This window comes from Hypoxylon trugodes (genome assembly GCF_022578975.1).
Source record: "Hypoxylon trugodes strain CBS 135444 unplaced genomic scaffold F4822scaffold_4, whole genome shotgun sequence".
Classification (NCBI taxonomy): domain Eukaryota; kingdom Fungi; phylum Ascomycota; class Sordariomycetes; order Xylariales; family Hypoxylaceae; genus Hypoxylon; species Hypoxylon trugodes.
In genome coordinates, this window is record NW_026250019.1 from 587,827 (window position 1) to 601,850 (window position 14,024).

Sequence of the window (14,024 nt, forward strand, 5' to 3'; positions counted from 1 at the left end):
TAGCCGCCTCTTATATCAATTTGCCCTGCGGATATCGGATTTCTTGAATTTCCCTCCCTTAAATTTCATTTCACCCCGAAGCCACCATAGAGAGAATCTGTCGGATAATAAGACCCGGGAGGGGCAGGGAGCGCCTTACGAACGCCTGGACGGGATACAATGCCGCTCTTAATTATTTCCATGCCATTAGAGTCGGCACAGGCGTTTAACTTAATGATTGACGCATGCGCAGCTTCTCTTACGTCGAGGCTCAATTGGAGACGCCCGTCCGGCGACTCCTGATAGCACTCCAAAATTCCATTACCGCTATCGTACCAAGACGTATCCTCTCCATCGTGAGGCATTCTGAAGTTTTGAATAAGGTGAGCAGTACAAGGGACGACACCGTCCCCGCTCCGGATAACCACCAGAATGATGAATGCCCCTCCTTGGGGATGTTCGAATAAAATCGGGAACGTCGTACTGAACCCTTCTCGCCTCCACGGAATAGCTAGCGTTAAGGTCCATGTACCTTGACATCTCCATAAAGGTCCGGATCCGTTTCTCTTGAGTTTGAAATTGAATATAGGGGACTTCGGTAGCTCGATAATGACGAGTTTTTCACGTTTATTGGGCCGCGTGAGAGCTGCATCTGATAAATTGTGAGTTTCTATTAGAAGCGACTGCTGTCGTAGCACACGGAATACTTTTATCCATTCTATCGAAAGAATTCCGAAGTTGCACCTGACTCGTTGGTATGGCCGCTCGAGCTTTAGTTGGACCTGCGGCCGTTCCAGAAAGATCGCGATCCGAAAAGCATGATCTCCCTTATGATGGCAGTTCAAGAAGGCAATACTCTGACCGCGTGGCACATTTATGATAAAAGAAACCGATCCTTTACTCCCTCGCGAGCGAGTGACTGGTATTTCAGTACTTGACGAAAAGTTAACCACCGGTAGAGAAATTTGGAGGCCAGCATTTGTGATCGTGTATGGTGATATGCCTTCGTCAACTTGGGTCCTTACAATACTTCTAGAGTTCGCGAATGGAGCGGGAGAAGGAGCCAAGAGACCACCACGCACTATTTTAGTATCGGGATACCTTGGTGTCGCATTAGTCCAAGCGAAAATCGAATGGTCATCGGATTCTTTGATAATTGCTTCTTGGAGTCGTATAAAGGCTCGTTCGCCTTCGCCGTATATCAAGGGCATGCTAACTCCGAACAGCCCGAGCAGGCAATAGGCTTGATCCTCGACTCGCGTTGTTTGCCTGAGCGACGCCCAAGACATCTTTTGGGCGATACTGAAATCGGCCAAATTACCGGTCTCAAAGAACTCTCGATTGATGTTGGTTATTTCGGCAATGATTTCTTGCAAACTATCTCGGGTTCCAATATTCTCCCAGTCGGATGAGAAAAAGACTACGGTGAATGGGGCTAAAAGCTCTTGAAGAGTCCAGCCCCTAGTAAACCAACGGCTCGCCTTGAAACTCGAATAATACTCCATATGCGTACTTTGGACATCCTCTAGATAAGCGTAGCAAACCACTGAACACCGGTACCAATTAAACATGGAATTAATAGCTGCCGAGAGCTCAGCAGAGCTTTGCTTCTCAATACAACAAGTATCTATCCACTACTTAAGTTAGACTTCAGAGAGCAATGAGCAAACATCCAGTCGCTCTCAACTAGATGCTTATGTAATATTTGGATAGGAATCATATTCACCACATATTCTAGACCATCACGCATGGCTTGGTCGCAACATCCTAGAATCTTTTGGTAGCCCTCAAGGGAAGAGGCTCTACCCTCGACGAAGTCAACATATGAGGCCTCCCCGTCGCCCCACGTATGTGATAATATTGCATAAGGTGGGACATCGCCATAAAACTCCTCGATTACTAGTGTTTTCGTGTTTAAAAGTCGCATGGTGAAAAGCAAAAATATCTAATAATTACAATAAGTATACAATAGAAAAAAAGGCGTCAACGCGGAAATTGAAGGGAATTGAAGGCTGCCTTCTAAGCAGTCATCATATGGGCGAAGGCTGCTGACTTAAATAGGGGGAAAATAAAAACATTGTTTACTGGGGCTATGCCGGAGCCTGCATATGTACGTACCTACCTGCATATGCATGCGGACTATATTTTGACCATTCAGGGGCGTCCCCTTGATCAACAACGCTACCTGATTACGTCTATGTACCCTCGAGTACCGTAGATACGTATGTGTACATGTAGGCGCAAGGTTACTTGCGTTATGGATATAGGTCATGTTAAGTACCTAAGTACTTACTATAGTCACTTGGATACTGAGCCGGTCGTCAACTAATAATTTTATAATATCAATGAATTCATTGTTTTAATTCCGATAGACGATTCGGTTATTATTGAGAGTATTAGAATCGTAAAAGGGTGAAGTTTTAGTTGAGGTTGGATTATTGTAAGTTCAGGTGAACATATGAAGTAACTACGTCAATTTTAACAATTACATCGTTAATTAAGGTAATGACACTCATAATATTGTAAATGTCGTTTTCTATTTCGTTGGAGCGTACAAGATAATATCATATATTAATGCCTCTGATCTAGTTACGTGTTTACCTTCATTCAAAAAGTAGGTGGGTTGGGAGAGAGTAGCTTGAACGAGAAGTTACAACTAAACATGGCCTACATGATTTCCCACGTACAGGAAGAAAGGGAAATTTCAAACAACGTACATATGTACTTTGATCTGAGTTTTCAAATGGTTTAATGTTATTAGGATTTGGATGTTTTGCGTACCTAGGTAGGTTCCATAGTATTTCTATTCGAGTGTTTCTCGAATCTTATGAAAGTTGCAATAGATCAATTTATAATAGGGGGCAGGACCGAATAGAAACTCTATTTTAAAAAAACGTTCATTGGCTCAAAAAATTATTATCCAAACATTTGACATATTCTACGTCCAACTACGGTAAAGGATGTCTGTGTGCAATGTCAATGTACGAATTCCATGGGTGATTGAACTCAAATCGAGTGGTATACCTGCCATAACGGCTACTTGATTTTTTATATAAGGTTTGATATATTGATTTTTCAAAAAAAGATTCGGCCAGTGGAATAATAGATAATTATTATTCGGACTGATCATTCCATTTCAAATCAGTCTCCTAATCACTTTTCTAATCACTCCTCTGATTGCTGTCATATTTAAACAACCCTTGCCATCCCAGCTCCTCCCTCCAACCTCTTCTCCATCAACATCTTCTCCCATACTTCACTCCCTCCTCACACTTCTTCTACCTCTTCACCCTTATCCCCAACTCCCCTCTTATGGAATTCGTCCAGTTTTGACTGAACTTGACCCAGGTACGTATAAAACCATCACTTTCATGCTTCTATCTAGCCACAGCCTGCTTCACAAACTACCTTGGTTTTTTCTCCTCCAACACCACTACCTAACAGCATCCCGCCTCGTCCCCAACCCAACTACTTTCCATCTCCCGGTCTCAAGCATCCCTTCTGCCAACTTTCACCTCCCAGAAACTCTATTTTGTTTTGTTTATTTCTACTTGACTTCTCCAATACTCAACCTTCATCCCACCCATCCTTCTTCACGCTTCACTCTTCACCCTTATCCCAAATACTAACCCAATAGGCAAGTTACCAAACTTCAAAACACTCCAACCATTTCCTCTCCCCCTCCCTCACCCCTTCCTATTGTTTCCTTCTATCGTTTCTCCTACTACCCATCTCACCAATGACCCATCTACATTCCATATAAACAAGCCTATCCATCATAAATTACCCCCTGGACGTCATTAAGTGATGATGCTTCATTCATCGACTGAGATCGATGTCCTCCTTTCTTCTGAGTTTATTCCCCAACCAACATAGCATATTAAAACCCTCGACATTTGAATCCTATCCAAGTGGTAGATTCTTTTTTGCTCTTTCCCTCCATATTATTTTCCAATCTTTTACCGACAACCAAAATGACTACCCCTGACACCATTTCTATCTTAGCCCCCCCCTTTTCCCTCTTGGTTAGCCTCTCCGACTGTCACCCTCCTCCCACCCTCCCTCCCCGGTCCCTTCTCCTCCTCGCCTCCCCGACTGGTTTCTCTTCCTCCCGTCCTTCCTCCCGCCCCTCCGCCCCTACCTCCTCCTCTTGCCTTTCCGACTGGCCACCCCTCTCCTTTGGCCTCTCCGACTACCTCGCCGTCCTCCTCCTCCTCCTGCCTCCCCGCCCTCCCATGCCGACCGCCGACCGCCGTCCTCGCCCTCAATAACTATACTTATACCTATACCTCTCTTTGACATCCTTTCACGTCCCCGGAAGCATACAGAAACCTTTGGGAGCAGGCTCACCCCCTAATCCCGGTCCCTCGATCCGCTCCGAGTGAAACGCGCCCCATCTCCCCATCTCGCATTGCACCCGAGGCCGTAGACCACAGGTCACATACTGACCCAGATGGATGGAAGGAATGACCCGAACGTGACAGAGGGCTAGTGACGCCGGGTCTTTCACTAGCTTTGGCTGTCCGGACGTGACTGGATTGTCTCCCCCCCGAGTTTTTCAAACCGCGTATCTCTGGTATTACACTACCTCCAGAGACAAGGACTTGGAAACTCACCACTCTAATTTGTCTTAGGGCATTTTGGGAAATCTTTGGAAACTGAGCTTTGTACCTTTAGCTGGAGCTTCGGCGTGGACACTGAAGGTTGCGAAGTCTCGCAAAAGACATTAATCTGCACTTTTTTAAAGATTAATGGCTTTTTATCAAATCTTTGGGACTGAGTCCCGTGCTGTCATACTTTACGAAGTATATTAAGTGCGACGACTCGCAAACTTGAGCTTTGCATCTTTACTAGCGCATCGACATGGATTACGAAGATGCAAAGTCTCGCAAACAATATTAATCTGCTTTTTAAGATTAATATATTTTTGGAACTTGAGGAGCGCTTAGGCGCGCCTCGTGTCTCTGGTATTACACTACCTCCAGAAGACGCAACCCTTTTTTTTTTCGTTGCTGTCTTCAACTCTTTGAGGACGCGAGGAAGAATATAAGATTTAAGTCATCTTATTACTAGTCTCGATAGGTAACATCTTAGGATCTCTTGTGTCATAGGTGTGTATCGTGCTTAGTCGTGTATGTACAATCAAGATTGGTGTACTAAGGAGGAGCGCGAAAGGCATGGGCCCTATGTCTGTCTCCATTGTGGTATTCCCATGAATCGCTCCTGCTGCACGAAGTATGTGTTGATAGTTTTCACCACATCACGAACACTTAGATCGTTTTCATAGCTACATTCTGACAAGAATGAGCGGTAGAGACGACTGTTCACCGTCTTCTCCATCCATCTCCGAATCTGCATTTACCCGAGTTGAATTTGAATTCGGTAGTCCGATGTAGCGAAGTAGTAGTTTACAGCTTTATTTAGGAGCTCGCCGACCTCTTTAGTTGATGGAATCATATCTTCCGTGGGAATTGTTGTTTCGGATGGGTTTGGTGTCTTTTGTCCGGGTGTTGGGTCGGTGCTTTGCCCATCTTTTTGGTCATTCGCCAGCTGCTTCAAGATTTTCGTTTGACGTCTTCGTTCAATCTCCTGGTCTCGAACACTCTCGAAAGTAGGCTCCTTCTCATGAGGGTCGATCGTTCCCTCCAAACTCCCATTAGGATTGATATGATCCCAGATCCCCGCAGAATGAGCGTTGAATTGGAGAGCTACAAACCAGTCCCGATAATCGCAAGCATCGTTCAGCTTTGGCTCGTCGCCAAACCAATCCGAAGTATCATAAATCTCCGAGAACATGTTGGGTGTCGATCTTTCTATAAGGTAGGTAGGTAATAAGTTTAAAAAGCGAGTTGTGTACAGGTATTTTGACAATCTCCAGAAACACAAGCTCTTTCAACGCGAACCAGGCTCGTAACTATCACAATTACGTGTGTATCTTGCAAGATCATATATGTTAAAAGTAGATATAGAGTATGAGTTTCATAATCGCTGTACAAGAAGATTATGTTTCTCGAGCGAAGATTGAGCTCGTAGAAGATACACGTATCTCACCGTACTTTTTACCAGCCACCTATTTTCAACCTTGTATATATGTACGTGCGCAGGCGCCTTTAGATGGATACACTTATGTAATCAAATATGTTTCGTGCACTTCGATCACGTAAGGTCTCTGTTATTGAATATTGATTGAATGTGTTTGGAAGCTTTGGAATGAATGACTGATTTAATTTTGTCTAAAGTGAAGCTCTGTTGGATGAGATATGAAATAAATACCTACCTAGGTACGTAAGTATAATAAATTACGTCATCGTTTGTGAAGATGCGGAGTTACCCAATTGGGTGAGGGGCTTGCTGGTGTATATGCCACCATCTTCATGGCCTATACACATGTGCGCAGGTGACGTCGCAGTACGACCTCCGGAATAAGAAGGCCCGACTTAGGAGCTATTGGACCGGTTGAAACTTGGCAACGATCTAGATGAAGCGGGGTGGGGATTTTCTTGCGTGTCGATTTAGGTCGATTTGGTATTTAAAGACTAGTTCGTGCTATTGAAGAAGCGTAAATAAAGGCCTCCTCTCTTAACTGTCCTCAAATTTGAGAAAGAGCCTTACTCTGCCGGTATCTATCTCCTCGGCACCCCTCAATTTCAAGTCAGGTCGAAATCATGGACCCTGTAGGAATAGCAATTGTTGGCGGGGGTATTTTTGTCAAGGAGCAGCATATAGTAAGTAAGATGGTCTAGTCGAGCCTGGTATTCACTAGGAGGCCGGCGTTGGGTCAAATCGTACGGGAGACTCCATCTCGACGAGAAAATTAGAGCCTTATACGATACACTAGCTAACTTGCGATTAGCCCGCTGCTCTGGCTTCTCCCCTGCTTTCGATTAAGGCGATCTGGTCTCGATCTCGCAAAACCGCGGAAGAAGCCGCGAAGCTAGTCCCCAGCGACGCTGCTTCTTCAGTGGACCTGTACTCATCAGATTCCGGAGAAGGCAAGTCTTACGAAGATATCCTCAAGCGCGAGGATATAACTGGAGTAGTACTAGCCTTGCCAATCATAGACCAGCCAGATTATATCAAAAAGGCATTGGCGGCAGGTAAACATGTCCTCGCGGAGAAACCAATCGCCAAGGATATAGCTACTGCTATTGAACTCATCGAATACTATATGCGGACCTCCGCCGAGACCAACGCTTCCTTGGCTATCGCTGAGAACTTCCGCTTCTATCCGAAATGGAACTACGCGGCCGAGGAGATCAAGAAACTTGGCAAAGTGACGGGGTTTGTCATCAACGTAGTTTCTATGATGGAGACGAGTAATCGTTACTACAACACACCTTGGCGCACAACGCCCCAGTACCAGGGTGGATTTCTTCTTGATGGAGGTGTCCACTTTACAGCCGCTTTCAGGAGACTTTTAGGTGAAAATGCCGTCGAGAGTTTAGTAGCGCAGACTGCGCTGGTATCGAGCCATTTGCCTCCTGTAGATTCCATCTACGCGGTCTTGAAGACGAAGTCTGGTGCAGTGGGGTCCTTCATACATTCCGTGGGGACGACGATGTCGGCGACAGAATTTTATTTCGCTTGCGAGAAAGGTTCCGTCAAGGCCGATCGAGACAAGGTAGTCACAACTGTCGGGTTTGGGAATGATGCTGTGACGGAGGAGAAGACATTCGAATATACTAGTGGAGTCAAGGAAGAAGTTCACGCTTGGGGGGAGTCGATCTTATCCGGAATAGCTAACCCGGACCAAACCCCTGGGTTGGCGCTTGGAGATCTGGAGTTGATAGAGGCGATGCTAAAGAGTGGCGAGCAGGATGGGGCGCGCCAGAAGCTGGAGCATCAACAGTTGGTATAGTGCCCGTTGTTTATAGCTTGCTAGAACTTGACCCCACAAGTAACTTCTCCAGTCCTTGCCGTAATTGGGTGTTCATTCCGTTAGAATTCGGCCGTAAGGTTGCGCGATCCACGTAGACATGGACAAATTCACCAACGGCCTTGACTTGGTCAACGTCCTTCTCAAATAATGCGATTTCGTAGACAGCGCTGGATTTTCCAAGCTTATTAACCCGTAAGCAGAGTTCTGCAACTTTAGGGTACGATATGGGAGAAAAGTATTCGCAACGCGTTTGAGCCATTAGAGGATGTTGTGCCGAGGTAGGCGGGTGAAGACCACAATAGTCAATTAAGTAAGAATTAAGCACAGAATCGAAGCTATCCATGTCTCATATTAGATAGGGGACCATAAGGTACGATTGATATTACGGACAGGAAATTGTAAACTGAGTTATTCATATGATCGTACATGTCGTTATCGCTCCTGAAGAGATGTTAGACTCGATTATTAGTAGGGTTTCACCTCCGCGAGTCGTGATAGCATACCATCGCGTCCGATATTCAAGCATAAAAGGATAGTCGTTTCGAATCCTAGATTTTAACTCTTTATTTGAGGCCATAATTCAATATTCGAAGCCAAAGTCGCGGTCGGCGTAAAAGTGAATATGGGATGAAGGTTTAGGGAACCAAAATCGGTAGCAGGGTTGGCCCCAGCTCCCGTAAGCCGAGGCAAAATCCAATGTATATTAAATAAGCAGAACCGGAATATTATGTCGGCCCGTGAATGGACCCGCCCGCGTAAGTTTCTACTGCCAGGCTTCACCGCCAAATTTCTCCCACTTGCAACTTTCAATCTTGGCATCCTCGATTTTGCAAGGACCCCGCGATCGAACGGAAGTTAAATGTCTAGGGAGTCAACTTCGCAATCACATTAGGCCATGAATTCTGTTTTGTCCTTTTTGACAAGAGGTCCCATCTTTTCCAGAGGCAAACGGCATTGACAAGTGAAGCAGCCCCGTTGGCCTGTCATGAGTCAGATCCTTCAAGGGCCGAATGCTTCGGCTACGGCATCCGCCACGATTGACACGCCGGCAATCGAAGCATTATCAATCACGGATCCAGTAACTCCTTCAGAAGAAACGACAGCACCGGCTCCCGACCTAAAGACCCCAGACCCCAATGCTTTGCCGGCACCATACTACATTGAGAATGGGCTGCGACGCGTTGCTCCTTACCATTTCACCTATAAGACTTGGTGCAAGCAACGATGGAGAGGGAGGAAACTTATAGACATATTTGAAAGCGAGTTTAGGGATAGACCGCTAGCATACTATAAGAACGCCATGGAGACAGGTCAAATATGCGTCGATGGCAAGCCGACTAGTCCCGACCATATTCTTAAGAATGGAGAGCTGGTGTCACATACAATACACCGACATGAGCCACCAGTCACAGCAGATCCAATAGGGATCCTTCACGAAGACGATGACATGATTGTTATCAACAAGCCCTCCGGCATACCGGTTCACCCTGCGGGAAGATATAATTTCAACTCTGTCATCGAAATCATGAAAGCTGGGAGGAGCCCGGATTGGATTCCATACACTTGCAACAGGCTCGACAGATTAACTAGCGGTATCATGTTCGTTGGAAAAAATGCCAAGGCCGCTGCTCGGTTGGGCGTGCAAATTAAGCAAAGAAGTGTGCGAAAAGAGTACGTCGCTAGAGTCATTGGCAATTTTCCTGATGAGGAAATAGTCTGCAACCAGCCGCTGCTCCAAATTTCTCCCAAGCTAGGGTTAAATCGAGTACGGGCAGCTGGAAAAACGGCCCGAACAGTCTTCAAGAAGCTCGCGTACTACCCACCAGAGGAACCGAGTCGAAGAGAACAAGTTGAAAATGCTTCAAAAGCGAACGGTGCCGATAAGGAGAAAGACAGGCCATGGCTTCGTAAAGAAGGATACTCGATCGTGCGATGCCTTCCAGTTACTGGTAGAACTCACCAAATACGGGTCCATCTTCAGCATCTAGGACATCCTATCCAGAACGACCCCATTTATGCCAATCAAAGGGTCTGGGGAATAAACCTCGGTTACAACGATCCCGAGGGGCTTGAGAACACAGACGATGATATAATCACACGCCTAAACCGCATGGGGAAAGAAGAAGTAGCTGATGCTGTCGCTTACCATGATGAAATGGTGGACGAGTATTACAAGAAGAAAGCGGAGAAGATGTCCGGCGAGCTATGCGAGGTCTGCGACACACCATTATACACGGACCCAGGACTTCAGGAACTATCGTTGTGGTTACATAGTCTTCGATATGAAGATGCAGGCGGTGATTGGAGCTATGTTAGCCCTCTTCCCGATTGGGCTTTACCCCCATCTGGCATGTCAGGACCTACAGAAGTAGGAGGTATGGAGGAATTGGTGTCGGCGGTAAAGGATGTCAACCCCGAAATCGCTTGATTCCTAATTCGCCAGCCTTTTACCGAAGACCTCCGAATACTCGGAGAGAGTAATGAGGGTTGTCCCTTAATCGATCCACAAAGGGTTCAAAGTCGCGTCAAGTTGATCGGACCGCTCGTCTCGGCATGCATCTCTTGCATGATGCAGGGTGATGTTTTACCATCATCCTCAGGGCTCCAATTTTCTCTCCGTCTACCTAGGCCGCACTTGCGAGTGCTAAACTAGAACGAGATTAGTTAGTCTTTAGGATGCATCCGTCGTTATGATTCGATACCTATGTAGGGACGATAATTCCAACCCCACCGGCTGAGCTATCGTTAAAAGAGTTTAGATGGCGTTACAACGGACTCGGATCTCTTCGGTGTGGCCGCAAATAGCCATGGTAGCATACCAACAACCAGCGGGGACCTCATCTGGACAGTCTTGACCCTTTCGTGCACGTGACAACACCACCGCAGTGTTCTATACCACCGGACCAAGTGCTCTAACTAAGATAAATGCACTTTAAAGTATGCTTACAGACATCCACGCCTGGGATACCTGGAGCCCCCGCCTTCTGGTTATCAGTTACGGCCCCCCTCCGCTCATCGTTTTCCGCTGGCATCAATTCGTTGAGTACCTTCGCAATGAGGTGTCGGAAGCTACCGGTGGCGTTTCAAAGGCGTTAAAACCGCTGCAATAGTTACGGGATGACTGAGTAAGATTAGGCTCAACGTGGTCATTCACTACGGTATAGCATCGTCGCCACCTAACTGTTCCCCAGAGTATTGACCAAATGAACTACCCATACCCGGCACATCTCCATACGCCAGCTAGGGTGGGTATCTTGTGAGTACCTAAGTAGGAGAAATCACGTTCAATATTTCATTGGACCAGGCCAGAGAAATATATGATAACGAATGAGAGATTCATTCGCGCCTAGCAAATGACCACTGCTTCTATTATACATCCGGGAGGACTACAGCTCTGGACTTATAACTTCCTTCTGGATTGATGCTAATGGCCCTAACAGGTCAGTATAGAGTAATATTTGGCACATTGACTTAGTTCCAGACTCTTCCTAACCAACGCATTACATCTTATAGCCATGAGAAAGAAATCAATATTTCCAAGTTCTTCGTCATATAGGGCATATTCTTTCCAAATCATGTTGGAGGTTTTCACGTCGAGTTCTTAATGGCTCCATACTCGTTAGTCCGTATTCAGTGGCGTAGTGCAAAGTCTATTAATACCCCCGACCTTGCTCCCCTCACTATTTACCACAACCCATGGGAACAAGGCTTCGACATGGGCTTTACTCTTGTCCAAGCCTGAGAACGCGGGCGTTACCAAGGCTAGTCGGTCAGTGGAGCTTAAGGTTCGGGCCCGTCGATGGGACAACTACCTCCCTACTCACTAAGAACACAACAAGATGGCTTCCGAAAAATTCACTATTATCCATGGTGCCACTAGCGAATACATCCTTTACCACATAGACGCCCGCTTGCAGATGCTGCGTAGGAGGCCTAGAAGTGTACTAGCCACCTACCTATGTGCTAGCACCCCATATCCCATCTGGAGTACTCTATCCCATCTACGATATGTCTAGTAACCGTCCAGGGTCATCCCTTGGCCTTCAATCCCGGTCGAGGAGACCCTTGGCGTGGTGTCCGACTAACACAACACATATGATATAACGGTTGCATGCTAGCAATAGCTACACCAACGGGTCGGTTGCCCATTCTCTTTATTATATAACGTCTCCCAATATACCTGCAATATCCGCGTCGCAATATCTACAGGTAGAAACCGGTTAAATAAACCCATTGTTTATTTTAACACCTGCTCTTATACTCGTGCTTTCAGGCATGTTCTATGCTCAACAATATTATTCTCAATCTACAACCCAATCCAAAGCAGACTCCACGATGTCCAACAGCATGAAGTCTACGGTAGAACCTACCAAGACTGGGAAGCGTAAAGGTAAATCATCCAATCCCTTGACCCAGATTATATAAAAATAACTAAACGGAGAAAGGTACTAGAAGCGTATCTACTCTTACTCCCTCACAACTTGCTCGAAAGCGTGCCAACGACCGAGAGGCCCAGAGGGCTATCCGAGCACGAACGAAAGAACATATCGAAAATCTTGAGAAGGAAATAGAGGAACTTCGCAGCCAACAAGGCCGAGACCAGACCATTCAGACTTTACTTCGGAAAAATAAAACATTGGAAGACGAACTCCGTCGTATTAGAGATGGCATGGGGATACGTACCGCTGACGCCGGCGAGCAATATCAACCTAGTACGCCCAATGCGCCGATATTCCTCGATAGAAGAGCTAACCTTTTCATACAGTGTTCCATGGCTCCAGCCCCCCCAATTCTCATGTTTTTGGACAGTCTGCGCCCAACTATCCATTGATGCAGAATATGACATATGGCAACATACCCGATGCGACTGATCCGTGGCCCACGACTGTGCCATGCTCCCTCTCATCTACCGCATCTAGCCCCTCTTCATCCGCCGCCACAGATGAGTTTGGGGGCAATTACCTCGCTACTAGCGCCCCATCTACGGTTTTTGATCGGTCTAGTATGCCAAGGACTGCGCGTTCTCCGACTATGCCTACTCTTTCATGTGTTAGCAGCGATGGCGCATTTGAGGATGTGAAACCCGGTATGTACACTCCCCCAACCACCAAATTTGCAACTGAAGTCTAATCAAACAATTTCAGAGTTCGGATGCCCTCAAATCGGTATGGTGCCTATCAACCCGACCTATCAAATGCAGCCATGGAGTATGTATCCCATGCAACAATACCAGCCGGCGCCAACTCCAATAACCCACGGCCACCAGATGTCACAGATTGCGAGGTGTCAATTTTAACCACGGAGCCATTCTGTCGGAATGATAGATTCTTGATAGGATATCTCGAGGGCTGCCGACACCTAATGAATATGACTGGCGGGGCTACATCCCGGGGTCATACTTCGCCTCCCCGCGCCCAGATATTAAATCGCTTATCCGCGATGGTGCGAGCGTCGCATCTGCACTCGCCTCGCAAGAAAACTTTGTACAGTTATTATATCCTTTTATCGAGTTAGCAGCCACGCTTTTTGGCTGCGACCATACTGGAATGCTTGGATGTGTGCGGAGTTTCTCGCTATTACAGTGCCTCACAGCTTGGTTGATACAGCCATCAACTATATGTATGTCCGGCTCAGGGGGATATTACTCCCCAAGCTGACTCGAAGAACGATCTATCTTCGGCAATGGATTGATCTGCCTATTTGACACGCATTACGCGACACGGTTATTAGACTGCAAGGTCTTTATGCCAATACGGAAGTTCGTGAAATTTACAGCCAAATCCACGGGTGCGTGATTGGCCAGGTGGCATTACAGACGCACTGGTAGCGTCCTATACCAGCGGCACAATTTACGCAACCAAAGAATTCAAAGAATACGTGTGGATATTAGAGAATTGGGAGGCGGGTGGTGATTTGCACATCACGACCCTGGATTGACATATCTAGTAAATGTGGAAAGCAAGGCGCCAAATATTGTCTTGCTATAGACTATATTTCTTGGTGCATTTTACGGATTGATGAGACATGACTGGCAAATTACGGATATCAATGGGCATTGAGCATGCGAAATAAGACTGTATATTTTGAAATTTACATACACCTATTCACAACTTCGACGTTTATTTCGAAGATTAAGTGATTTATTCTAACCAACATCCGTCTATTA

The 14,024-nt window shown here is 46.3% G+C and overlaps 4 protein-coding genes across 4 annotated transcripts; 3 read left to right on the plus strand and 1 right to left on the minus strand.

Moving 5' to 3' along the window:
- Positions 1-65: 65 nt before the first annotated feature.
- Positions 66-1,906, minus strand: F4822DRAFT_427767 (heterokaryon incompatibility protein-domain-containing protein; the record flags this gene model as incomplete). Its single annotated transcript, XM_051460795.1, has 2 exons — positions 66-1,613; positions 1,706-1,906. The coding sequence occupies 2 exons, from the start codon at positions 1,904-1,906 to the stop codon at positions 66-68; spliced, it is 1,749 nt and encodes a 582-aa protein (XP_051315190.1).
- Positions 1,907-6,210: 4,304 nt separating this feature from the next.
- F4822DRAFT_199619 (NAD(P)-binding protein) lies at positions 6,211-7,842 on the plus strand. The gene is made up of 2 exons (XM_051453704.1): positions 6,211-6,704; positions 6,833-7,842. The coding sequence occupies exons 1-2, from the start codon at positions 6,645-6,647 to the stop codon at positions 7,835-7,837; spliced, it is 1,065 nt and encodes a 354-aa protein (XP_051315191.1). The 5' UTR covers positions 6,211-6,644; the 3' UTR covers positions 7,838-7,842.
- An 825-nt stretch (positions 7,843-8,667) lies between these two features.
- Positions 8,668-10,542, plus strand: F4822DRAFT_199665 (pseudouridine synthase). Its single transcript, XM_051453705.1, has one exon. The coding sequence runs from the start codon at positions 8,844-8,846 to the stop codon at positions 10,284-10,286; it is 1,443 nt and encodes a 480-aa protein (XP_051315192.1). The 5' UTR covers positions 8,668-8,843; the 3' UTR covers positions 10,287-10,542.
- Positions 10,543-12,193: 1,651 nt separating this feature from the next.
- Positions 12,194-13,154, plus strand: F4822DRAFT_427771 (uncharacterized protein; the record flags this gene model as incomplete). The annotated part of the gene is made up of 4 exons (XM_051460796.1): positions 12,194-12,248; positions 12,304-12,570; positions 12,624-12,944; positions 13,003-13,154. The coding sequence occupies 4 exons, from the start codon at positions 12,194-12,196 to the stop codon at positions 13,152-13,154; spliced, it is 795 nt and encodes a 264-aa protein (XP_051315193.1).
- Positions 13,155-14,024: the final 870 nt, after the last annotated feature.

Bases quoted from the DNA above. Each gene is read 5' to 3' on its own strand.
- F4822DRAFT_199619 (XM_051453704.1), top strand. From the start codon at position 6,645: ATGGACCCTGTAGGAATAGCAATTGTTGGCGGGGGTATTTTTGTCAAG. The intron at 6,705-6,832 runs GTAAGTAAGATG...ACTTGCGATTAG, and splicing joins TTGTCAAGGAGCAGCATATA to CCCGCTGCTCTGGCTTCTCC.
- F4822DRAFT_199665 (XM_051453705.1), top strand. From the start codon at position 8,844: ATGAGTCAGATCCTTCAAGGGCCGAATGCTTCGGCTACGGCATCCGCC.